The 24834-nt window shown below is 38.9% G+C and overlaps 2 protein-coding genes across 3 annotated transcripts in view; one reads left to right on the forward strand and one right to left on the reverse strand.

The window, feature by feature from the left end:
* Positions 1–4628, forward strand: part of GNA14 (G protein subunit alpha 14) — a 221024-nt gene extending 216396 nt beyond the window's left edge. The window contains exons 6-7 of the mRNA XM_007969546.3: positions 1982–2135; positions 3546–4628. Of these exons, the coding sequence (XP_007967737.2) occupies positions 1982–2135; positions 3546–3736 (345 nt within the window). The 3' untranslated portion in view covers positions 3737–4628. The remainder of the gene's footprint in view (positions 1–1981; positions 2136–3545) is intronic.
* A 5630-nt stretch (positions 4629–10258) lies between these two features.
* VPS13A (vacuolar protein sorting 13 homolog A) overlaps positions 10259–24834 on the reverse strand; it is a 238929-nt gene continuing 224353 nt past the window's right edge. For both annotated transcript variants that reach the window (XM_073021503.1, XM_073021502.1), the window contains 4 exons: positions 23078–23163; positions 20070–20193; positions 18484–18558; positions 10259–11661 (listed from right to left, as the gene is read on the reverse strand). In XM_073021503.1, the coding sequence (XP_072877604.1) occupies positions 11611–11661; positions 18484–18558; positions 20070–20193; positions 23078–23163 (336 nt within the window). In that variant the 3' untranslated portion in view covers positions 10259–11610. The remainder of the gene's footprint in view (positions 11662–18483; positions 18559–20069; positions 20194–23077; positions 23164–24834) is intronic.

The following is a 24834-nucleotide window of genomic DNA, read 5'->3' on the forward strand; positions in this document are numbered from 1 at the left end:
CTCAGACCCTCACAACCACCTCTCTGTCAGGTTGGGGACAGTTGCAGGGGAACACTCATGTCCTCCTTATCATCTTTTCCCCTGAACTTGCATTAAGACCTCTTGACCTTTTAGAAAAATGTCTTTTGTTTCCAAGGCATGAAAGTAAATCAATAAAGGACTCAGTCCAGGATTAGGCAATAACTGAACAAATTGTATCTTGTATTTCTTGAGAGCAGACTTTTCTCTGAGGAGCGTAGCTTATATTACCTAATTAGTGGAGGATTAACTCATTTAATTGTGTCATTGTGCAAAGAACAGAACTCTTGGCTGCCGCCCAGCTCTCTCAATTGGAGATTTTTTGTTGTTGTTGTTAAGACAAGACATTCAGTTATCAATATAAATAAAATGGCTCCAAATTTGTTTCAGGAATTATTTGTGATGTTCCTCAGGAAACTCAAAAGATTAGTAAGGTGCACAAGGGACCAGTCTCTCAGCCCAAAGTGCTTAGAAATTAACACTTTCTCCTCTCCTAAAAATCACAAAATATTTGGGGAAAAATTAAGTGGTTGCCACTCCAGACTTTCCCCTCCTGGTTGTGGATCTGTATTATATACACTCTGTATACTGTCTGGGAAGTTTTCATATACTTGATTTCCTTGGAGATCATTATCGATAAGATCGTAATAAATTTTAAAGCTTTAATACATTCCAGATTGTCATTCCCCCAAAGTGTACTGAGTGGCAGAAGGAGCCTGGGTGTCTGGAAGTTGTGGGGAAAGAGTGATTTATGGCATGTCCCTGTTGAGTGTGTGTGCTGAGCTTGGATGTTTTTCACTCTGATCCCTTCCTTCCCTACAGGGAAGTTCTTATTTCTTTCCTCTTAGAAATACTTGAGAAAGAACGGAATGCTATCTAGAACAATTATTGTCACAGATAAGATTTGTTTGTGCCCTGTCTGCTCTCAGTAAATTAGGAGCATTTAGTATCTTCTTGCCAATGTCTGACATTTAGAAATTATCACTGTCTTTCTATGTAACCTTCCCCAGGTCCCACTATTACAGGGGCTCGGGAAAGTTATTTAAATATTCCAGATAAGGCCAGGCATGGTGGCTCACGCCTGTAATCTCAGCACTTTGGGAGGTCGAGGCAGGCAGATCACGAGGTCAGGAGATTGAGACCATCCTGGCTAACACAGTGAAACGCTGTCACTACTAAAAAATACAAAAAATTAGCCGGGCATGGTGGTACACACCTGTGGTCCCACCTACTCGGGAGGCTGAGGCAGGAGAATCGCTTGAACCCAGGAGCTGGAGGTTGCAGTGAGCCGAGATCGTGCCACTGCATTCTAGCCTGGGCAACAGAGTGAGACTCCATCTCAAAAAAACCAAAAAAACAAAAAAACAAAAAAAGACGTTCTGAACAACAGTATGCTCACCCATCAAACGGGCCACTGCTCTGCTTAAAAAGTGTGGCACAGGGTGGGTTCACAGTAGCACTGCCTCCCGTCTCTGCCAATGTCTAGCATTCCTAGGGGCAGTGGCCTTGCTGGAAGAGCCTTGTCATTTGACTGCTGAGGCCCAGTCTGGAAGCCCATAACCAACTGAGGTGGCCGTGTCAGGTCTGAAGTTGGCACTTCCCTACTTGGTAATCCCAATGATCACATGACACAGGAAATTTGTCAAATGTGGGTAGGAACCTTCCTTCTCCAAGTTGCACCAAAGCCTTTCTTATTTCCTCCCTGTGAGTTTTGGGCTGGAGAAGAGCTGCGATGCAACAGGAGAGGCGACCCAGAAGGGGAAGGTTGGTAAGAGGCTTGGGGAGGGGCAAACAGAAGTAGGAGGCCTGTTGCCTTGGGCTCCACATGCTCACCAGCTTCAGCAGACAGTGGTCCAGAAACTGCGACAGGGCAAGGGAAGAGATGGATGGACTGGCAATGTGCCATGTTGTTTCCAAAATATTTCCTTTCTATTTCATCCCAAGTCCCTTGTTTTTCACTTAGAACCGCATGGAAGAGAGCAAAGCCTTATTTAAAACCATCATCACCTACCCCTGGTTTCTGAATTCGTCTGTGATTTTATTCTTGAACAAGAAGGATCTTTTGGAAGAGAAAATCATGTACTCTCATCTAATCAGCTATTTCCCAGAATACACAGGTAAGTGTCTATCTTGTGGACGGTATTTCTGTGTTGATCTCGTCTACCTCCTGGGCATCAGTCTAGAGTTACCACAGCAAAAAGGGTCTCCCTGGTCTGCCTAGAACACCCTCTCTCCCTATTCCCACCTTCAAACAGAAGCTTTAGTTGCACCATTGTGTGTTTTCACCGAAGCACCTCCACACACGCTTCCCTCGGTGCTGGGAATATCCCTGTCAACTCCTTTCACTGCCTCCACGTTGTTCTCCAAAACCCAGCAAAGGCCTCCCCTTCTCTGGGAGCATTTCTGGCCTCCCCTGCCCATCCGGTCTGCAGTAGGGGTGCCTCCTCCTTTCTGCTCCCTTGGCAGCCTGATCCCCGCTTGCTCTCTTGGCCACATCACGCTATGTCATATCCTCTGCTCACTCAGCTCTCTTCCCAGTTGGCTCCGTGAGGGCAGAGATCTGCTTGATTTATCTGTGCATTCCTCGTGCCAGTTGGAGTACCTGGTGCTTCTTATGTGTATGTTAGACTGTGGCATCCCTTTTCCCAGACACATGGCGGACTCTGAAGCTCTTTATACATAACATGTCCAAGGTAGGAGAGTCTCATGCCCTGTTGCTAATTGTTTCTGGTACAGGAGATCTCATTCAGTTTGACACTGATATTTAGTGGATTCATGTTTCAGCTCTCTTCTTTCCCCTTTTACTAACCATACTGGCTGTGCAGTATAGCACCCTCGAGCTTTAAAATCAGCCTGATAATGTTAGTTCCCACATTCTTCCTTTTATCTCTCCTAGACCAGAGCTGTCTGTCCATATGTGTTAGCAAGGATTCCTTCTCTTCAAAAGTGGTCCAAATCAGACAAATTGGGTCACTATGTTTAAACAAATCGCCATAAAGTGCAATTTTTAGATACCAGAGGACATTTTAAAATATGACTATTTTATGGGTTCATGATGAGATACCATAAAAATAATGCTGCAGGTAAACTGTTCCCTAGAAATAAAGATCAAAGCAGGATCTCAAATAAGAACAAGAGTACATTAAAAAATGGTTCTTGGGGCCATTACAGTGGCTTACGCTTGTAATCCCAGCACTTTGGGAGGCCAAGGTGGGTGGATCACCTGAGGTCAGGAGTTCAAGACCAGTGTGGCCAACATGGTAAAACCCCGTCTCTACTAAAAATACAAAATCACTGCACGTAGTGGCACGCATCTGTAATCCCAGCTACTTGGGAGGCTGAGGAAGGAGAATTGCTTGAACCCCAAAAGTGGAGGTTGCAGTGAGCTGAGATTGCGCCACTGTACTCCAACCTGGGCTACAGAGCAAGACTCTGTCTCAAAAAACAAACAAACAAACAAAAATGGTTCTTGGGAGGACATGGTGTTAAGTCTGTGTCTTTATTCCCCTAATTGCACTTGTGACTAGGACCAAAGCAGGATGTCAAAGCTGCCAGAGACTTTATCCTGAAGCTTTACCAAGATCAGAATCCTGACAAAGAGAAAGTCATCTACTCTCACTTCACATGTGCTACAGATACAGACAATATTCGCTTTGTGTTTGCTGCTGTCAAAGACACAATTCTACAGCTAAACCTAAGGGAATTCAACCTTGTTTAAAAGCTGCTGCCCACTCCTCCCCCATAACAGAAGATGTGATTTGCAAACTCCTTGTTTTATTTGCAAGTGCTTCTGACATCTCCAGAGCCAGCCCCATGCCAGGCACTAAGGACGCCACGCAGATTGTGGAGACAGAGATGGGTGATGGAACTTGGAAGACATTTGAGTTTACCAAAATACTTTAAAAGTCCTTGCATCTCAAATTGTTTTAATAATTATTTTCTTGACTTTTGGCTGTGAGATTTTGTGTAATTTTTGAATTTGGTGTTTTCTAGAATTTTTAAAGGCCACTTTGATTTAGTTTTAAATTTCAAATATGTTTAAAATAGCAATTAAAATTATGTAAGCAAGGAGCTTGTTAGTTTATAGATCATGCCTTGAAACCTCTAGAACTAATTTGGGTGACTTTTAAAAAAATGCTAATGAGTCTGAAGCTTTTTATTAAATCTTGTAATTTAGAGACAGTTTTAATTGTGTTTCTCACCTCATGCTGAAGGCTGACTCCTTTAACTTGCCACCAAAGATTTTTTTTTGAACACTTAGTTCTTTTTGTGTGTTAATTTTCTAAGCCAAATTAATAGATATACAAGTATATCTAACTTAGCTTTGCCACAATTTGATCACCATGAAGCCAAAGCTGGCATAGAGTAATGGGCTCTAGATAGCACGTATGTTGTATTGGTGAAAAGTGTGTGTGTGTGTGTATATATACATTTTTATCCCCAATGTATATGACTAGGTCTTGTAAACGTATGAAATGGCTAAAAGCCCACACTGTTTGACAAATGTTATGTAACCCTGCCAAAGTTCTGATGGCCACCACCGATTTGCTGTTTGAATTATGTACGCTGTGCCTTTCTGAGGAGGCTAAGAATATACCATTCTGCTATTATCACTGGGTTATATTGTGCTTCTTAGAGCTCATGGTTGACTGATGGTTCTGCTCCTAAACAGGAAAATGCTGTGGCCTTAATAGTAACTTGGAAACTTTCTTAAGATTCCTCCTTTCAAGGCAAGCCTGTACGCATCGTCGTGGCATGCTGCAGTTCCCTCAGTAGCTGGCTGGGTCAAGCAGAAGGAGAATCCTCTGGGAAGTAAGAGTGCTCCACACTAAAGGCCCAAGATGGTTTTGTGCATGTGTGCACACACACCTGCGCGCGCACACACACCATTTGGGGATGTAAGGTATGAAGTGTCTATCTCAAATCAGTCTATAAAATGCACCTCGGTAGGCTAACATACGTTATGGAACCATGCGTCCCCATTCTGTGGGAACAATTCCAAGTGCTGAAAAAGACAAATTATTCTGATATGTAGCGATTCTACAATAGCAACATCTAACTTTAAAAAAATGAATCCTTAAGAGATCAATGCAATAACAACTTTTGTGGAAGTTCACAGATTGATGTTAAAATTTATCTAGAACAGTAAAGGTCCAGAAATAGCCGAGACAATTTTGCACGAGAACAGAGAGAGGGGAGTGGAGTTCTTTAGGATATCTAGAAGCACAAACAAAATACAAGACAATCCCCCTCCCCACCCATGATGGGCTAGAGGCTATGGACTGCGTTTCACTAGCCAATTAACATCAAAAGGGTTCAACAGAATCCAGTAATCGGGGAAATTAAACAATGAAGAATTCCATTTCTTATTTCAAGCACTTTCTAGCATTGAGTTTTTGTTAATTTATAGTTGGCTGACCACTTAAAGCATACAAGAAAATGATGGCTTTCCATATTCTAGTTGTAGGAGGGCTGTTAAATAAGTCATTCAAAGGGTGGTAACAGTATTTTCTTAAGGCGTGGAAAGGCTAGACTCTCAATATCAGAGGTGAATTACCTCTGCCAATGTTGATTCTGCCAGTAGAAAATTCCCTCCTGGCTCTTCATTCAATATACTCATTACTTACTGGGGAAATGAATCATGCGGAGTTTTCTAAGGTTAAGAGGCAGAATGTCGGTGGTTAAGAATTCACTAGGTTGAGACCATCCTGGCCAACACGGTGAAACCCCATCTCTACTAAAACTAAAAAATACAAAAATTAGCTGGGTGTGGTGGTGTGCACCTGTAGTCCCAGCGACTCAGGAGGCTCAGCAGGAAAATCGCTTGAACCTGGGAGGTGGAGGTTGCAGTGAGCCAAGATTGTGCCACTGCACTCCAGCCTGTTGACAGAGCAAGACTCTGTCTCAAAAAAAAAAAAAAAAGATTTCACTAGGTACTGTACCATACCACCCCCAAGCTTTTAGTCAGCAATGATCATGCCGGGCTGGAATGTCGCCTGCTTTGACTGAAAAATCAGGACCTTGGACAATCTGTTATTCACATTTATTTAAACCCCAAAGAGGGTGGAATTTATATAGGCAAGGGTAAGCTATTGATAATGTTTCCAGTTCTATCAAAAAACTAAGAACAGAAGCAGACCAAAGATCAGAAATCTTTATTTGACAAAGGTATACATGGTGAAAATGGACAGTCATCTTACCATGCAATCCAAATCTACCAATACCAAGAAATAATTATTGTCAAGAAAGTCATTAGTGAGCGTGGCCAACCAATTTTTAGAGAGAGGAATAAAAGAATAAGATTAGTTTCAAAAGGAAGAACTTCACTGTAAACATCTGTGTTTATAAATTATCTTAGAATACACAAAACCAAGGCAGAGACTGTGTAACAGGCAACTGAGCCAAGCACACATAAAAGAGGAATGAGGAACAGAAAAGTGTAGGAAATCCTGCAGCGATGCAGAAATAGATATTTTTAAAACTATCATAATCAATGACCATATTTTCATCAAAGAATAAACACTCCAAAGCAGCAAAGGCTATTTGATCAATTAATAAAACTAGCAAGAGAATATTTTTAAAGTGCACCTTTCCTGAAAAATTCATTTTTATATGTAATACACAGTCATATACAGAGATAATTATTTTTAAAAGTCTATAACAATCTATCTGACCTTGTAACAAGTCCCAGATACCATTCCTAATAGTTTGTGAGTGTGGCTATTAAATCATCGATATTGAAAATATTTCGGTATAATCTATGCTACATTTTTACTTGAATGTTTTTCAGCCCGAGAATTGGGAACTTTTGAGTAATGGACTGAACACCGGAGGTACAATGGCATAACAGGAAATGTTGGGATTTTCCAACATGTTCTACTTTAATTATACTTCTAATTATTAGATATCTCATTATACCAATCTCACAGGGTTTCTTGTTACAAGGACTTCATTAGAAGGAGCACATTATTGAGGTATCAGAGTAACACTAAATGAATAGTTCAATGACTGACAGGGATTTTCTATCATAACAGTGTGATATCTATCATCATAGCAGGTGTTAAACTATAATTTGTATTTGTATAAAGTAATAAAAACTTTAAAAATATACCCATATCAGCCTAAAAAAATTGAAGTTATATTTCTTGTAGAGCTTTTTGGGTAACCAAAATTTTTTTTTTTAAATGCCATAATGCTTTAAAAAAAGAACTCATCTGTAATTCTAAAGTAAAAAATTTTTTAAACGACATGGAAAAATTTACTTTACAAAAGAGGAAATATAAAGTAGAAAAAGGTTTCAATCAAAGAAACACGAATAAGGTGTGTAATAGAGTAGGATTCTGTATCTTCTCAATGTGCCGGCTTTGCTTTTTGGATAGTCCTGAAACAAATACTACTTTAGACCAATTGTGACAGTGGAGAAAAGTTTGCTCTAACAGTCGGAGTGGCCAAAAATGGACAGTACAGATTACAAGAATCGCAATTTTAACCGACGAATCCTAGCTTCATTAGATTGCCATTAATGATAAGGGATAACTTCAAAAGTATATTTCAAAGGACTAAGCAGGAGAGTGAATGGGGTTCCTTTTAGAGTTGCGCTATACTGAATAGCACCAAAGAAAATCAGATTGACTAAGTCTGTATTGAGTCCTGCATATGGAATGTGAGTTATTTACCTTTTCTCCTTGGATCTTAAAGCAATGAGGAAATCCACTGTTTTTAGTAAAAAGGCATTGATATTTGCATAGTGAATATTTTGGGCCTACCAGAATGTGCCCTACATATTAGCTCCCCATTTTTAAAGGCCTTTGCCACCTGTATGGTCAATCAGCCAAAAGGAAGATGGTGCAAATTCAACGGACTCCGAAGGACAATGTCTGTCCCCAATTCTATGATAGTAAAATGCTTAGTGGTAAAGAGGTTAAAGTACATCTAGGTAAACAAAAGACTGCTGTGGCCTTTTGTGGGTGCTGTTTGTGGATCTGATTTTTCTATGCTTTTTCTGGTTCCACTGGATCATATGAGGTGCCTGATACACAGCAGAGAAGAAAAATGTTTCAGAAACCAAACAAGAGTGATTCCATCTTCTCACTCAAAAGAGAAAGTGCTGAGCCTCTCTAGACTTCCTGAACTGTGGATCTGCTGCTCCTTATCTAAGGTCAGGCTCCACACAATCCAGACTCTTCCAACAGTCACTGGATGGCCCATGCCTCCTGCAGAGTCTGTCAAGCTTTCTTTTTTTCAATTGCATTTCATAATAGGAAACACTTTATCTTGTGACCCCGTATACACAGTAGATAGAAGATTTCGCTGAAACAGGAACCAATACTTAACCATTTTACATGCTCTATTGTTCCTCTATTTTTTATTTCACTTTTAAAATATACTGGTCTTGAGCTGTTGAGTTGATTTCATGACCCACTAATGAGTTAGGACTTAGTGTGGAAAAACAGCATCCCTGAGGATTTGGGTTGATCCTGACAAAAGGTAACAAGCAATAGCCCTGGAACCCGAAAAGATTTCTCTGATCTGTGTTGGCTGAGCCACCAAAGCATCCACTGTCAATGTATTTGGTACATACTTTCAGCTTCTACAGGCAAACTAATCAAGTATATTGTCCCAATCTTTTTAATACAGGGGCCTACGTGAAGGGGTACTTGACATAGCCTGAGGGATCAAAGAATACTGGCAAGTGATAACTGGATAATTTAGGTGCAGGAAATTCAGCACTGTGTAGAGTCCTTTTAATTTAATCTTACTTTTTACTCGACAGTAATACGATGCTACTATGTGGGATGTTTCTATGAGATGAGCTAGGTGCATAGATATTCACTGGAACAATATTACTGCTATTACCATCAGAAGAAATGAGAGAAAGAATTATTATAGAAAAGATCATGTAAGTCTAAGAAAGACTGATTCATTTGGAGGCCACAGGATAGTTGCCTCCAAATGGATTAGGATTGTGGAGGAGAGGGGTAGGTAAGAACTGCCTACAGGTGTTAATGATTATTTAGAGTCCAGATAACAACTCAGCCACACTAAACTGACCTTGGGGATTTTTGCAAACAGTAGAGGAAAAGCAGCAAATATATACACTCTAAAAGGGAAGACACTGGAGAAGTGTATGTGCCTTTTGGCTCAGAGAGTATTTTCTAAATGTGAAGAAATCAAAGTCGCTCTTTCCAATGACTTATGATTTTCTGGTGGAGAGTTGGCAGGGAACTCTGTCTTGGTCCTCGCATAATTATCATAGACCAGAAGACATGCTATGCTGGAATTAAGGGCCTAGTAATAGAGTTAGCAAAAAATACATGGAAGGGGCACAAGACTGAACACCTCATTCCATAGCCACCACCAAACAACTTAGACAAGCTTAAATTTCTCCAGCAGAGAGCCATTTATTGTAGTTAAATGTAATTTAGGGCAGATGGTTTTCAAATACAAGACGATTGTATATTCTAACCTTCAAGAAAAATGGGCTATAGAGTCAATCAAACAAAAACTAAACTGTAAAATGTGATGCTAAAAACACTGACTCGTTATCTAGTGATCTACTGATGTTCTTAGTGTTTTTGTTTAGATGAAAACAATCTTCTAAAACAAATGATATGATGTAGCTCTTGAAAGTGTGGGTCCCTCTAGAGACAAGGAAGCCACGGGAGGAGGTGATGTGTAAACCAGTGGCAGGGAAAGAAGAGATATTTCATGATTCTTATGGCAAGGGAACAAGAAAGACAGGCACTATCCTTTCTATGTGGACTAGTTACAAGACCCACTCCTGCTGGCTGCCAGAGGACACCAGAAGAATTTCTGGAATTTCTACGTTTACTATTTATGTAAGGCTTTTCTGCTTCACGACACTACACCCAGGGAGGCAGGGGGCTGTAATTTTTCTGAGACTGGTGAAATCATAACATTGGAATGGGTAATGAAGTATTTTGTTTTGGATGAGGACAATCTGATGCAAGCTCTCTGACTATCTCCACTCTTAGGTTTAATTCTGACAAAAGCAAAACTGGAGGAGCTTAGCAACAGAGAAAATATGCACTTTTTTTTCTTTTTTTTATAAAAAGGTCAACATGGAAACACACTTTCATGTGGTTTGAAACGTGTGGTTTGATTCAATTTAAGTTCAGCAGAGCAAAAAGCATTTTGGGAGAAACTACTGAGAATAAACAATGTGTTTTAGTCATCAGAGAGAAATCAGAAGCATTAAGTAGATTTGGTCAGCAAGAAATAACAATTACAATATAGCATGCTGTTTATTTTAGCTTTTACAACAAAGCAAGGGTTTTAGGAGCCTGAGAAGAATTTCACAACCATTGACTATACAGAGTCTTCAATTCCAAAAACAGTTTATAATAACTTGGTGGCACATACAACATGCATTGAATACTCTGTATTATTCAGTATCTAAATAGGATCCTGCATCATTCTCTTCATAGTTCACAATCATACATTCATTCCCTTTTACCTGAAACAGTCCATTAATATTAAGGTGCAAAGATCTTGGACAAAAACCAAGAAAGAAAACCTCATGTCCTTATTTTTACTAATGTATAGCTGATGATTTCTGTGATGAGCTCTAAATTTAGAAGAGTGACTCTCATTTGAATAACTGTAGAGAAAGCAAACCAGAAATTCTCAATCTGTTGGCAACAGGACAGCTTATTGGGCTAGATTTCAGGGTACATACACTTACTTATGAGAAGGACTGTCTGTTGGAAGCATAATTCACTGTATCTAAGATGTTGGGAATTTTGTATATTCCATGTTAACAGTGAATGGAAAGTAGGCATTGTTAAGGCTTTAGATATTCTCCTTTGATATTAGCAGTCTATTAAAAACATGATTTGGATAAACCAAGTAGATCTCATGAAATATGCTTGAGGAAATATTTCAAAGTCCCTAAAGTTCTCAGAGACTTCCTTTTTTGAGTAGCATACTCATTTAAGTTTTCTTAAGGGGAGGCTTCAATCTATGTTATAAATTGTATTTTGAAAGATTGTTTTTAATAATCATGCTATGCATTTTAAGTATAATTCAAACCTATCCTTTATATTAAAAATAAGGAAAATAATATCAAAATATTTGTCTATAAAAAGAACTTCATGATTCTGAAGAAACCACCACCAAAGTTCTCTTGATACCACTGAGGCAATGTTTGATTTGATTGTTTACCCATCACTCAGGGAGTTTGAAATAAGTATGATGGAAGTTCAAAATGTGAACTAGAAACATTAAACTTGGCTCCACGTGGAGATGAATTACAGGCAGCCTCTCCACCATTACAGAGAAAAACTTGGAGCAAATATTTAAGATTCATAATTGTTTCTTCTTTTACAAAATAATTATAATTATAAATAGATGCATGATTCAAGTTAGAAAACCAGGTAATTGCTGAAGAATTGAAATATTTTAATCACATAGCTGTTTTACTTGATTCTGTTTTTTGTTTTTTTTTTTTAGCATCCAGAATACAGGGTACTTGAAATTATTTCTGTAATATGCTTCCCAAACAGGTTTTGAAAGGTACAGTCTAGGGGCTGTAATTCCTTATTGCTGTGTGTCTTCAGGCAGTGTTCTCTGTCAGAGGCTCGGAGAAGGTTCTCTTGCTTCTTCGAGCTTTGTAAGGATCCACTGCGGTGGGAAAATAAAGGAACATTTGCTTACTTCAGTGAACTTGCAATGAAACAAAATGTAATGAGGTTTAGAAGTTAGCTTTATAGTTTAGTTAGGTATATACTGACAGCCAATACATAAAATTCATCCTGCAAAAGAGATCATTCACTTCAATGGCCCAGATGACTCAGGGACAATGGTACTTGGTTTAACAGTAGGAATGCGGTTTTTCTAAGGTCTTTGGATATTCATCTTCAGAATAAGTGAAATGAGCCAGCCTGAGAGAAAAACATTACTTCCAATCTGTGCTGACTTTATATCATGAACTTCCATGAATCCAGATATAGGATTCTACTAATGGAGAAGAAATAAGTACAACTCCAGAGAGGGTAGTAGAAGTGACATTCTTGAGCATTTTAGGTGCCCTTACAATATATTTTCTATTCTAAAATAATTTGAAATAACAAAAATAAAATGTAAATGTAATACACAAACTTTCTACCAGTAATGTCTATTATTATTGTGTATGTATGACAGATCAAGGCCATGGAGGTGATACAGGGCTTATTCTAATATACAAATATTTCACAGAGATGTATGTGCCTCTTTAACTTAAGAAGAGCCTAGGTTCCTGAGCAAGATGGCCAAATAGGAACAGCTCCAGCCTCCAGCTTCCAGTGCGAGCGACACAGAAGACGGGTGATTTCTGCATTTTCAACTGAGGTACTGGGTTTATCTCACTGGGGAGTGCCGGACAATCAGTGCTGGTCAGCTGCTGCAGCCCGACAAGTGAGAGCTGAAGCAGGGCGAGGCATTGCCTCACCTGGGAAGCACAAGGGGGAAGGGAATCCCTTTTCCTAGCCAAGGGAAACTGAGACACACAACACCTGGAAAATCGGGTAACTCCCAACCTAATAGTGCACTTTACCAAGGGTCTTAGCAAATGGCACACCAGGAGATTATATCCCACACCTGGCCCAGAGGGTACCACGCCCACAGAGCCTCCCTCATTGCTAGCACAGCAGTCTGAGATCTAACTGCAAGGTGGCGGTGAGGCTGGGGGAGGGGCACCCGCCACTGCTAAGGCTTAAGTAGATAAAGCTGTGGGAAGCTTGAGCTGGGTGGAGCCTACTGCAGCTCAAGGAGGCCTGCCTGCCTCTGAAGACTCCTCCTCTGGGGACGGCATAGCTAAACAAAAAACAGCAGAAACCTCTGCAGATGTAAATGACCCTGTCTGACAGCTTTGAAGAGAGCACTGGGTCTCCCAGCACAGAGGTTGAGATCTGAGAATGGACAGACTGCCTGCTCAAGTGGGTCCCTGACCCCTGAGTAGCCTAACTGGGAGACATCCCCCACTAGGTGCATACTGACACCTCACACCTTACATGGCTGGGCACATCTCTGAAACGAAGTTTCCAGAGCAAGAATCCGACAGCAACACTTGCTATTCAGCAATATTCTATCTTCTGCAGCCTCCACTGCTGATACCCAGGCAAACAGGGTCTGGAGTGGTCCTCAAGCAAACTCCAACAGACCTGCAGCTGAGGGTCCTGACTGTTAGAAGGAAAACTAACAAACAGAAAGGACACCCACACCAAAACCCCATCAGTACGTCACCAGCATCAAAGACCAAAGGCAGATAAAACCACAAAGATGGGGAAAACGCAGGACAGAAAAGCTGGAAATTCAAAAAATCAGAGCGCATCTCCCCCTTCAAAGGAACGCAGCTCATCACCAGCAACGGAACAAAGCTGGATGGAGAATGATTTTGACAAGTTGAGAGAAGAAGGCTTCAGTCGATCAAACTTCTCAGAGCTAAAGGAGGAACTACGTAACCAGCACAAAGAAGGAAAAAATGTAAGGGCAGCCAGAGAGAACGGTTGGGTTACACACAAAGGGAAGCCCATCAGACTAACAGCAGATCTCTCGGCAGAACTCTATAAGCCAGAAGAGAGTGGGGGCTGATATTCAACATTCTTAAAGAAAAGAATTTTCAACCCAGAATTTCATATCCAGCCAAACCAAGTTGCATAAGTGAAGGAGAAATAAAATCCTTTACAGACAAGCAAATGCTTAGAGATTTTGTCACCGCCAGGCCTGCCCTTCAAGAGACCGTGAAGGAAGCACTAACCATGGAAAGGAACAACCAGTACCAGCCATTGCAAAAACATGCCAAAATGTAAAGACCATTGATGCTAGGAAAAAACGACATCAACTAACAAGCAAAATAACCAGCTAATATCACAGTGACAGAATCAAGTTCACACATAACAATATTAACCTTAAATGTAAATGGACTAAATGGTCCAATTAAAAGATACAGACTGGCAAATTGGATAGAGTCAAGACCCATCAGTTTGCTGGATTCAGGAGACCCATCTCACATGCAGAGACACACATAGGCTCAAAATAAAGTGATGGAGGAAGATCTACCAAGCAAATGGAAAACAAAAAAAAGCAGGGGTTGCAATCCTAGTCTTTGATAAAACAGACTTTAAACCATCAAAGATCAAAAGAGACAAAGAAGGCCATTACATAATGGTAAAGGGATCAATTCAACAGGAAGAGCTAACTATCCTAAATATATATGCACCCAGTACAGGAGCACCCAGATTCATAAAGCAAGTCCTTAGAGACTTACAAAGAGACTTAGACTCCCATACAATAATAATGGGAGACTTTAACACCCCACTGTCAACATTAGATAGATCAACGAGACAGAAAGTTAACAAGGATATCCAGGAATTGAACTCAACTCTGCACCAAGTGGACCTAATAGACATCTACAGAACTCTCCACCCCAAATCAACAGAATGTACATTCTTCTCAGCACCACATCACACTTATTCCAAAATTGACCACATAGTTGGAAGTAAAGCACTCCTCAGCAAATGTAAAAGAACAGAAATTATAACAAACTCTCTCAGACCACAGTGCAATCAAACTAGAACTCAGGACTAAGAAACTCAATCAAAACTGCTCAACTACATGGAAACTGAACAACCAGCTCCTGAATGACTACTGGGTACATAATGAAATGAAGGCAGAAATAAAGATGTTCTTTGAAATCAATGAGAACAAAGATACAACCTACCAGAATCTCTAGGACACATTTAAAGCAGTGTGTAGAAGGAAACTTATAGCACTAAATGCCCACAAGAGAAAGCTGGAAAGATCTAAAATTGACACCCTAACATCACAATTAAAAGAACTAGAGAAGCAAGAACAAACACATTCAAAAGCTAGCAGAAGGTAAGAAACAACTAAGATCAGAGCAGAACTGAAGGAGATAGAGACACAAAAAACCCTCCAAAAAAATCAATGAATCTAGGAGCTGGTTTTTTGAAAAGATCAACAAAATTGATAGACCACTAGCAAGACTAATAAAAAAGAAAAGAGAGAAGAATCAAATAGATGCAATAAAAAATGATAAAGGGAATATCACCACCGACCCCACAGAAATACAAGCTACCATCAGAGAATACTATAAACACCTCTAGGCAAATAAACTAGAAAACCTAGAAGAAATGGATAATTTCCTGGACACTTACACTCTCCCAAGACTAAACCAGGAAGAAGTTGAATCCCTGAATAGACCAATAGCAGGTTCTGAAATTGAGGCAATAATTAATAGCCTACCAACCAAAAAAAGTCCAGGACCAGACGGATTCACAGCCGAATTCTACCAAAGATACAAGGAGGAGCTGGTGCCATTCCTTCTGAAACTATTCCAATCAACAGAAGAAGAGGGAATCCTCCCTAACTAATTTTATGAGGCCAACATCATCCTGATACCAAAGCCTGGCAGAGACACAACAACAAAAAAAGAGAATTTTAGACCATATCCCTGATGAACATCGATGCAAAAATCCTCAATAAAATACTGGCAAACCGAATCTAGCAGCACATCAAAAAGCTTATCCACTATGATCAAGTGGGCTTCATCCCGGGATGCAAGGCTGGTTCAACATACGCAAATCAATAAACAGAACCAAAGACAAAAACCACATGATTATCTCAATAGATGCAGAAAAGACCTTTGACAAAATTCAACGGCCCTTCATGCTAAAAACTCTCAATAAATTCGGTATTGATGGAACGTATCTCAAAATAGTAAGAGCTATTTATGACAAACCTACAGCCAATATTATACTGAATGGGCAAAAACTGGAAGCATTTCCTTTGAAAACTGGTACAAGACAGGAATGCCCTCTCTCACCACTCCTATTCAACATAGTGTTGGAAGTTCTGGCTAGGGCAATCAGGCAAGAGAAAGAAAGGGCATTCAGTTAGGAAAAGAAGTCAAATTGTCCCTGTTTGCAGATGACATGATTGTATATTTAGAAAACCCCATTGTCTCAGCCCAAAATCTCCTTAAGCTGATAAGCAACTTCAGCAAAGTTTCAGGATACAAAATTAATGTGCAAAAATCACAAGCATTCTTATACACCAGTAACAGACAAACAGAGAGCCAAATCATGAATGAACTCCCATTCACAATAGCTTCAAAGAATAAAATACCTAGGACTCCAACTTACAAGGGATATAAAGGACCTCTTCAAGGAGAACTACAAACCACTGCTCAGTGAAATAAAAAAGGACACAAACAAATGGAAGAACATACCATGCTCATGGATAGGAAGAATCAATATTGTGAAAATGGCCATACTGCCCAAGGTAATTTATAGATTCAATGCCATCCCCATTAACCTACCAATGACTTTCTTCACAGAATTGGAAAAAAACTGCTTTAAAGTTCATATGGAACCAAAAAAGAGCCTGCATTGCCAAGACAATCCTAAGCCAAAAGAGCAAAGCTGGAGGCATCACGCTACCTGACTTCAAACTATACTACAAGGCTACAGTAGCCAAAACAGCATGCTACTGGTACTAAAACAGAGATACAGACCAATGGAACAGAACACAGCCCTCAGAAATAATACCACACATCTATAGCCATCTGATCTTTGACAAACCTGACAAAAACAAGAAATGGGGAAAGGATCCCCTATTTAATAAATGGTGCTGGGAAAATTGGCTAGCCATAAGTAGAAAGCTGAAACTGGATCTTTTCCTTACTCCTTATACGAAAATTAATTCAAGATGGATTAGAGACTTAAATGTTAGACCTAATACCATAAAAACCCTAGAAGAAAACCTAGGTAATACCATTCAGGACATAAGCATGGGCAAGGACTTCATGTCTAAAACACCAAAAGCACCGGCAACAAAAGCCAAAATGACAAATGGGATCTAATTAAACTAAAGAGCTTCTGCACAGCAAAATAAGCTACCATCAGAGTGAACAGGCAACCTACAGAATGGGAGAAAATTTTTGCAATCTACTCATCTGACAAAGGGCTAATATCCAGAACCTACAAAGATCTCAAACAAATTTACAAGAAAAAAACAAATGACCCCATTAAAAAGTAGGCAAAGGATATGAACAGACATTTCTCAAAAGAAGACATTCATACAGTCAACAGACACACGAAGAAATGCTCATCATCACTGGCCATCAGAGAAATGCAAATCAAAACCACAATGAGATACCATCTCACACCAGTTAGAATGGCAATCATTAAAAAGTCAGAAATAACAGATGCTGGAGAGGATGTGAAGAAACAGGAACATTTTTACACTGTTGGTGGGATTGTAAACTAGTTCAACCATTGTGGAAAACAGTATGGCGATTCCTCCAGGATCTAGAACTAGAAATACCATATGACCCAGCCATCCCATTACTGGGTATATACCCAAAGGATTATAAATCATGCTGCTATAAAGACACATGCACACGTATGTTTACTGCAGCACTATTCACAATAGCAAAGACTTGGAATCAACCCAAATGTCCATCAGTGACAGACTGGATTAAGAAAATGTGGCACATATACACCATGGAATACTATGCAGCCATCAAAAAGGATGAGTTCATGTCCTTTGTAGGGACATGGATGCAGCTGGAAACCATCATTCTCAGCAAACTATCACAAGAACAGAAAACCAAACACCGCATGTTCTCACTCATAGGTGGGAAGTGAACAATGAGATCACTTGGACTTGGGAAGGGGAACATCACACACCGGGGCCTATCATGGGGAGGGGGGAGGGGGGAGGGATTGCATTGGGAGTTATACCTGATGTAAATGACGAGTTGATGGGTGCAGCACACCCACATGGCACATGCATACATATGTAACAAACCTGCACGTTGTGCACATGTGCCCTAGAACCGAAAGTATAATTAAAAAAAAAAAAAACTGATTTAAGCCCCCCCGCTCACCAAAACAAAAGAAGAGCCTACTAAGATAGCCCTAAGATAGGGAAAGATAACTGAATCCAGTAGCCTTCTCTGGATGTCCAAGATTCTATAGTCAAGAAGGACAGAATCAGTATTCAAACTTGGATTTTCTGTCGGGCTTGGCTCCCTTTGGTCTGTGTCATGCTATGGCAACTTTTTAAAAAATCATGGTAGCTATGCAGTAGAAAAATCAACAATGTGGGGTTATACTTTCCTGCTGGAGCTGATGGATTAACACTAAAAATAATTTTTGTTTGTTGACTTTTTTAATTAAAAAATTATAGTTAGCATTTAAAGTAAACCAGTATTCTGGTTTGAAAAGCAAGCGGGTATGCTGAATTGAATCCAGTAAAAAAAAAAAAAAAAAAACTAGGGAAAATATTACCTGGTTACATATACTAAAACCTGTCAAAACACAAAAGCAAAACAAACAAAAATTCTGAAACAAAATGTATCTACCTTAAAAAATAGTGCACTTACATGGTTTTGGAGTGAGCAGCTCCTATCTTTTAAAATAAAAGATTTATTATATTTACCCTGGCATCCTCTGGGGTCTTGAAGTTAATTATTTTTCCAAACTCTCTGGCATGAAATACAGACTTCACTCGTTCCTATAAACAGAATATATAAATTCATTAAAAAGAAAATCTGGTTGTAAAAATCCATAAAGAAATGCCACAGGCCAGGCATGGTGGCTCACGCCTGTAATCCCAGCACTTTGGGAGGTTGAGGTGGGCAGATCATGAAGTCAGGAGATTGAGACTATCCTGGCTAACACGGTGAAACCCTGCCTCTACTAAAGATACAAAAAAATTAGCCGGGCGTGGTGGCAGGCGCTGTAGTCCCAGCTACTCGGGAGGCTGAGGCAGGAGAAAGGCATGAACCCAGGAGGCAGAGCGTGCAGTGAGCTGATATCGCGCCACTGCACTCCAGCCTGGGCGACAGACTGAGACTCTACCTCAAAAAAAAGAAAGAAATGCCACAAAGCTTTATTACTGCAGGCCTAAAGTATTCATCTATACAAATCATGCACTTTAAAAAAGACAAGAATGAAGAACCAAGAAGAATCAAAACCAATAGAAAAAAAGACTACATTCTATTAATAACACAACCATTATCACTAAACCTAAGTTAAAAAGCTTAAGGTGTTATTTCAATTGCTAAAGCCATAAAGAGTTGACATAAAGGATGGGAAGGAGGTAAGTCGGGGAGTAGTGCCACTGTTTTTCCTCTCCAAACACAGTTTTTTCTTACACAGTTGTTATCTGGCCATAGAATCATGAGTGAATCCAGCTTAAAAATATACACACATGCTAGTCTAACATGTTCTATAAGTAATTCAACTATCCATGCAAATATGGACACTAGAAGAAATTAGCTGCTTCTAATTTAAAAAAAAAGGATAAGGCTGGGTGCAGTGGCTCATGTCTATAATCACAGCACTTTGGGAGGCTGAGGCAGGCAGATCGCTTGGACCCAGGAATTCAAGACCAGACTGGCCAACCTGGTGAAACACTATCTGTACTAAAAATACAAAAATTAGTCTGGCATGGTGGCATATGCCTGTAGTCCCAGCTACTCAGGAGGCTGAGGCAGGAGAATCGCTTGAATCTGGGAGGCGGAGGTTGCAGTGAGCCAAGAGCACCACTGCGCTCCAGCCTGGGCAACAGGGCGAGGGACTGTCTCAAAAAACAGAATGATTGCAGAATTGTAGATATGAGGTCTCATGAAGAGGTGGAAAGGGAAGAAATCAAAGAGATAAGAGAAAGTATTAATGTTAGAAAGGGAAAAATAAAAAGCCAGGAAAGCAATATGGACTGGAGTACAAGCTAATAGCCACTACCCATTATTTCATATGTGGGAAGGTGGGGTTCTGTTACTGAACATACAACGAGGGCCCAGGAATGTTATTGTCAGTGCAATAGCACAGAAAGCACAGTTTTTCTTGGCCTATTTTTTTTTTCTTCTTTAAGCCTGGGTAAGATAGCAGGTATTAAACGAAAACCATACCAAGAGAAGGTGACATCTATAAAAGAGGTAGAGCACTGTACAAATAAAAAGGACGATTTCAAAGCATTATTTTCAGTTCCAAGTTTTCAACAAATAAATCTATTCAACATACCTTTGCTTCAATGCGCAGTCTTCTCCCGTGAACAATGAATGGCTCTTTGGTGAACTCATCAAAGCTATACTGCCACTCACACGTGAGCTGTCCAAATGTTCCCTTTGTTACAAACAATACACCACTGCAAAAACAAAAACAAAAACACAGAATTCGCTTTAAAATTGAGGCACTTATAGCTGCTAACAACAGGGTACGAATGAATCTCAAGTGCAAATGCAATATTCATCAACACAGACTATATTTTATATTCTTAATGAATTTAAAAGAACTGAGGGGTCGGGCGCACAGGCTCATGCCTGTAATACCAGCACTTTGGGAGGCTGAGGCGGACAAATCACGAGGTCAGGAGATCGAGACCAGCCTGGCTAACATGGTGAAACCCTGTCTCTACCAAAAATACAAAAAAATTAGCCGGGCATGGTGGTGGGAGCCTGTATAGTCCTAGCTGCTCGGGAGGCTGAGGCAAGAGAATGGAGAACGGCGTGAATCCAGGAGGCAGAGCTTGCAGTGAGCTGAGATCGCACCACTGCACTCGAGCCTGGGCGACAGAGAAAGACTCTGCCTCAAAAAAAAAAAAAAATAAAATAAAATAAAATTTAAAAAAAGTAAAAAAAAAAAATAAAAAGAACTGAAACCATAAAGTGTGTTCTCAGATCATAACAGAACTAAACTAGAAACCAAAACAAAAAGATAACAATAATATTTATAAATGCTTAAAAGTAACACTTCCAAATAATCCAGGGGTCAAAGAATCTCAAAGGAAATTAGAAAATATTTTGAACAGAATGAGAATGAAAATACAACATAAAATTTGTGGGATGCAGCTAACATAATGCTCAATGGGAAATTTATAGCACAACATATTTAGAAAAACTGAAGCACTTATAAAATCAAATATGTAAGGCACGTCATAAGAAACAGGATACATTTACAGAACCAATTATCAGCCAGTATTTGGAGAAACTTTCATATAATTAATGCATTAGAATAAATACTTTCATTTCTAAGGCTCCATGTAATGTGTTTCCCAACTACATCAGAAAGAAGCTTTTCTAACCATGTTGAACAGAATCATCATACTGAGGGCCTTGGGATGTTCACAAGTAAAATCAAGTCCCATTACTGCCAATTTTAGAGTAAGACTTCAAAAAGCATCATTCTAATTTTTAAATAAATTCTTGTCTTCCCATTTTGAAGAAAGAAACCAAGAAATGAAAATACCTTCTGTCTGTAAGAAGTCTATTTAATCCTTCCTTCATATGTTTTTCTTCTTACTTTTTCTTTCTGATTGAAACATCAATAGTAGGTGCAACTAGAGGTTTCTATTAGATTGAGTTAAAGAAACATCTGGCTCCTGGCTAGGATGGAAAAGGAGAAAGCTAGCCAGGATTTATATCTCTCACTTCCATCTTCTGTCCCTGTTCCCCTCCTTTACCAATCCTGGATTACAGGAGCTGATGGAGCAAACCCAGTGGTGCTCCAGGACATCTCCAACCATGTGAAAAATCACAGACAACTGGCCAATGCAGTAGCTATTCCCAGTCCTCATTCAAAGATCCTTTTATCCTCAAACCCAAAACTTGGAAAGGGAATCCCAAGTATAACCATCATGTTTTATTCAACTACAACTAATTCACTTCCCTTACTCTGTCAAGGCACTGTGGCCTCATCTAAAGGAGGTCCATGGCATTGAGGAAAAAAAAGCTTTTAAAATGTTGCAAGATTTGGAACCAAACTTTGCAATTGATTTTGCTTAATGCTGATTAGTTACCTTTCCTTTAGTCAATGGGAAAGTGAGTTACTAAAAACATGATGGAAAATTTTTATGAGCAAAAATGATTGCCGAAGCAATGTCTGCAATTACAAAAGTCTAGAAACAAGTTACAGGTAAATTAGTACATACTCCTAAATAAATATTAGGCAGGAATTTACAAATTAAGAAAGATCTCCATATGTTGACATGTAATAACCTTCAAAATATAGATCTCAAGTGAAAAATTAAAACTAAGTACATAATGCTATGTATAAGAGACTTTCATCTGCATTAAAATATGTGTGTATGTCTACCTGTAGAGGCATAGACTATTTCAAGAAGGATACAAAGGAAACAAGTAAAAAATGGGCTGCCTCTTGGAAGGGAACAGAGGGACTAATATCTGGGGTGGAATGAAGACTTACTTTTTACAGGTATAATTTCTAATATTGTGGAAGTTTTCCACTTAGTGTTACTTTTTAAATAAGAAAATTAACATAGGGCTATACATTTTAGATTCAGAAATTGAGATTACAACATTAGAAGTGACTGCTTCGTAGTCACCTTGAACCAACACAATGTTCATATAACTTTACCTTTCAATAGTGAACAAAACCATAGATTGACAATTCATTTCTATTTAGCTCTAACTTCTCCCCACTGGCCGTATTTTCACTCTCCACCACCCAGAGACTGCCATCTTACTAATGCACTTGCTCATTCCTTCCCTAGTTTAATAATGACTCCTGTACACTTGCCCCTCTGAGGCTATGCCACTGTGTATTTTTGCATGTACCCCTCCACTGTCTATTTGAAGAAGTCGCTGTAGTATCCACCTAAAATTTTATCTGCTTCTACCAGTATATCCACTTACGTTAATCTATATGTATTCTAACAAACAGATACTATCAGAGGACTGCTGACTTCTGGGATAACCTAAAATTGTACACTTTTTCAGCGTGAAGAAAGCTTACTTTTAAGAGGACAGTTTTATGGAATTTCTGCATCCATTTGAATTGGTTGAAAGAAATACGAAAATATTTGTGTCTGTGCATGACTGTGTTTATCTGTATGCATGCACAAAGCTATGCAGGACATTTATGTAATGTTTAGGGAGTTAGGCTTGTGGAGCAAGAGGACCCAAGAATCACTGTGGCTATATGGAACAAAAGATGAATAAAAGATCTTCACCGCATGAGTGGCTGCCAGTTAACCCCTTATCGAATTACATAAGAGAAAGAAAGGAAGTTACCGTCTGGTTATCATTAGCATATCTGTCTTATTGATCATGACGTGGGTAAAATATTTGTATTTTGCAAATCTTCCATTTTCCATGACCTAAAAGAAAAAAGTGAGAGACAATGAGAAAATTGGTAATATTCCTACTGTAATGCAAACAATGCCTTATAGTCCTCTAAGAACCATTTCTCAATGGGGCAAACCGTGAACATACAGAAAACGGATTTCATTATTTGTAAAATCACTGCTGTTTCCTTTTTAAAAGCATCTACTTGCACTACTTCATTTAAGATTACTCGGTTGCAGCAATGCCAACCTTTACTGCTAGACTTTTAGAAGCTGATGTTATCTTACAAAGTTTAAATTCAATCTAATGAGGTATTTAACTATTACAGTGACTTTATATTGGAAAATATATTAGTATTTAATAATATTTGTACAAAAACACATGTAAATACTAACACATATATAAACATATGCATCACATAAATTACTTATTAGCTTCTGCCTTGCCCTAGACATTCCGTATACATCTTACAAACATGCTTTTCTTTGTCCATCTCACAACTCATTAAAAAATAAAGAGCAGAGAGTTTCTAGACAAACAGGGACCCAAGGCTTACTCAGCCTTTGAAACAATCTTTATTTTCAAGACTGTTGAAACACTGTCTATCCATGATACTGTTTATTAACAATTGTTTGCTTCAAAAATGTAAATATAACCATAAAGAAAATAGAGTTATCATTTTAAATTCTATTTTCAGTAATATTTGCTCTAAGGATGGAGTTACTTCAGCTATTTAAAGCATATAGCAGGCTAGCCTACTATTTTTACAGGCAAGGCAAGCAATGTAATTATGACTAAGATCCCTCAAGAAGAGGCATGTTATGAATTTAGCCAAAATGTGAAAAACCATGAAGAAATCCAAGAGAGGATATAAAGGTTTTAGAAAATTGTGTTCCATGGAGCTGTATCAAAAAACTAAAGTGATTTAGCTTAGAAGAAAGCTAAGAAGTAACTTCATGATGATCTTGGTGTAAAAAGTTGATAGTTTTCATTTTTATCTGAGAAAGAAGTAAAAAAAAACCCTAAAATAGCAGGATGAGTCATACAGATTAATTGCATGGAAGAAGTTTCTAAATTCAATGATTATAAAATATTGAGGAAAAGAATATCTTTACTATTTACTGTAGTAGGTAGGGCAAATAACACAAATACTTTGTATTACAAATGAAAAAGGGACATAAATACAGATTCAGAAAATAATTAACATGAATTACAGTCGTTCCCCCTTATCTGCAGGGGGATATGTTCCTAGACCTCCAGTGGGTACCTGAAACCACAGACAGCACTGAGCACTACATATATTCTATGGTTTCTCCTATATATACATACCTATGATAAAGTTTAATTTATAAATTAGGCACAGTAAGAGATTAATAACCAATAATAAAACAGAACAATTATACTGTAATAAAAGGTATGTGAAGGTTTATTTCTGAAATTTTCCATTTAATATTTTCAAACCATGGTTGGCCAAGGGTAACTGAAACTGCAGAAAGCAATTGTGGATATGATAGGACTACTGTATTAGATAATTTATAAATTATGCAAGTAATTTTGAAAACTTAGATGAAATGAACTATGTTTTAAGAAATATAAATTATTAAGAGGAAGAAGCATCATGAGTAGAAATTATTTGTGAATGACAGGACATTTGGAAAAGCCAAGCACACAAAACCCAGTAATCAATTTGGAAATGGAAGAGA

The sequence above is a fragment of the Chlorocebus sabaeus genome, chromosome 12 (assembly GCF_047675955.1).
Source record: "Chlorocebus sabaeus isolate Y175 chromosome 12, mChlSab1.0.hap1, whole genome shotgun sequence".
NCBI lineage: Eukaryota > Metazoa > Chordata > Mammalia > Primates > Cercopithecidae > Chlorocebus > Chlorocebus sabaeus.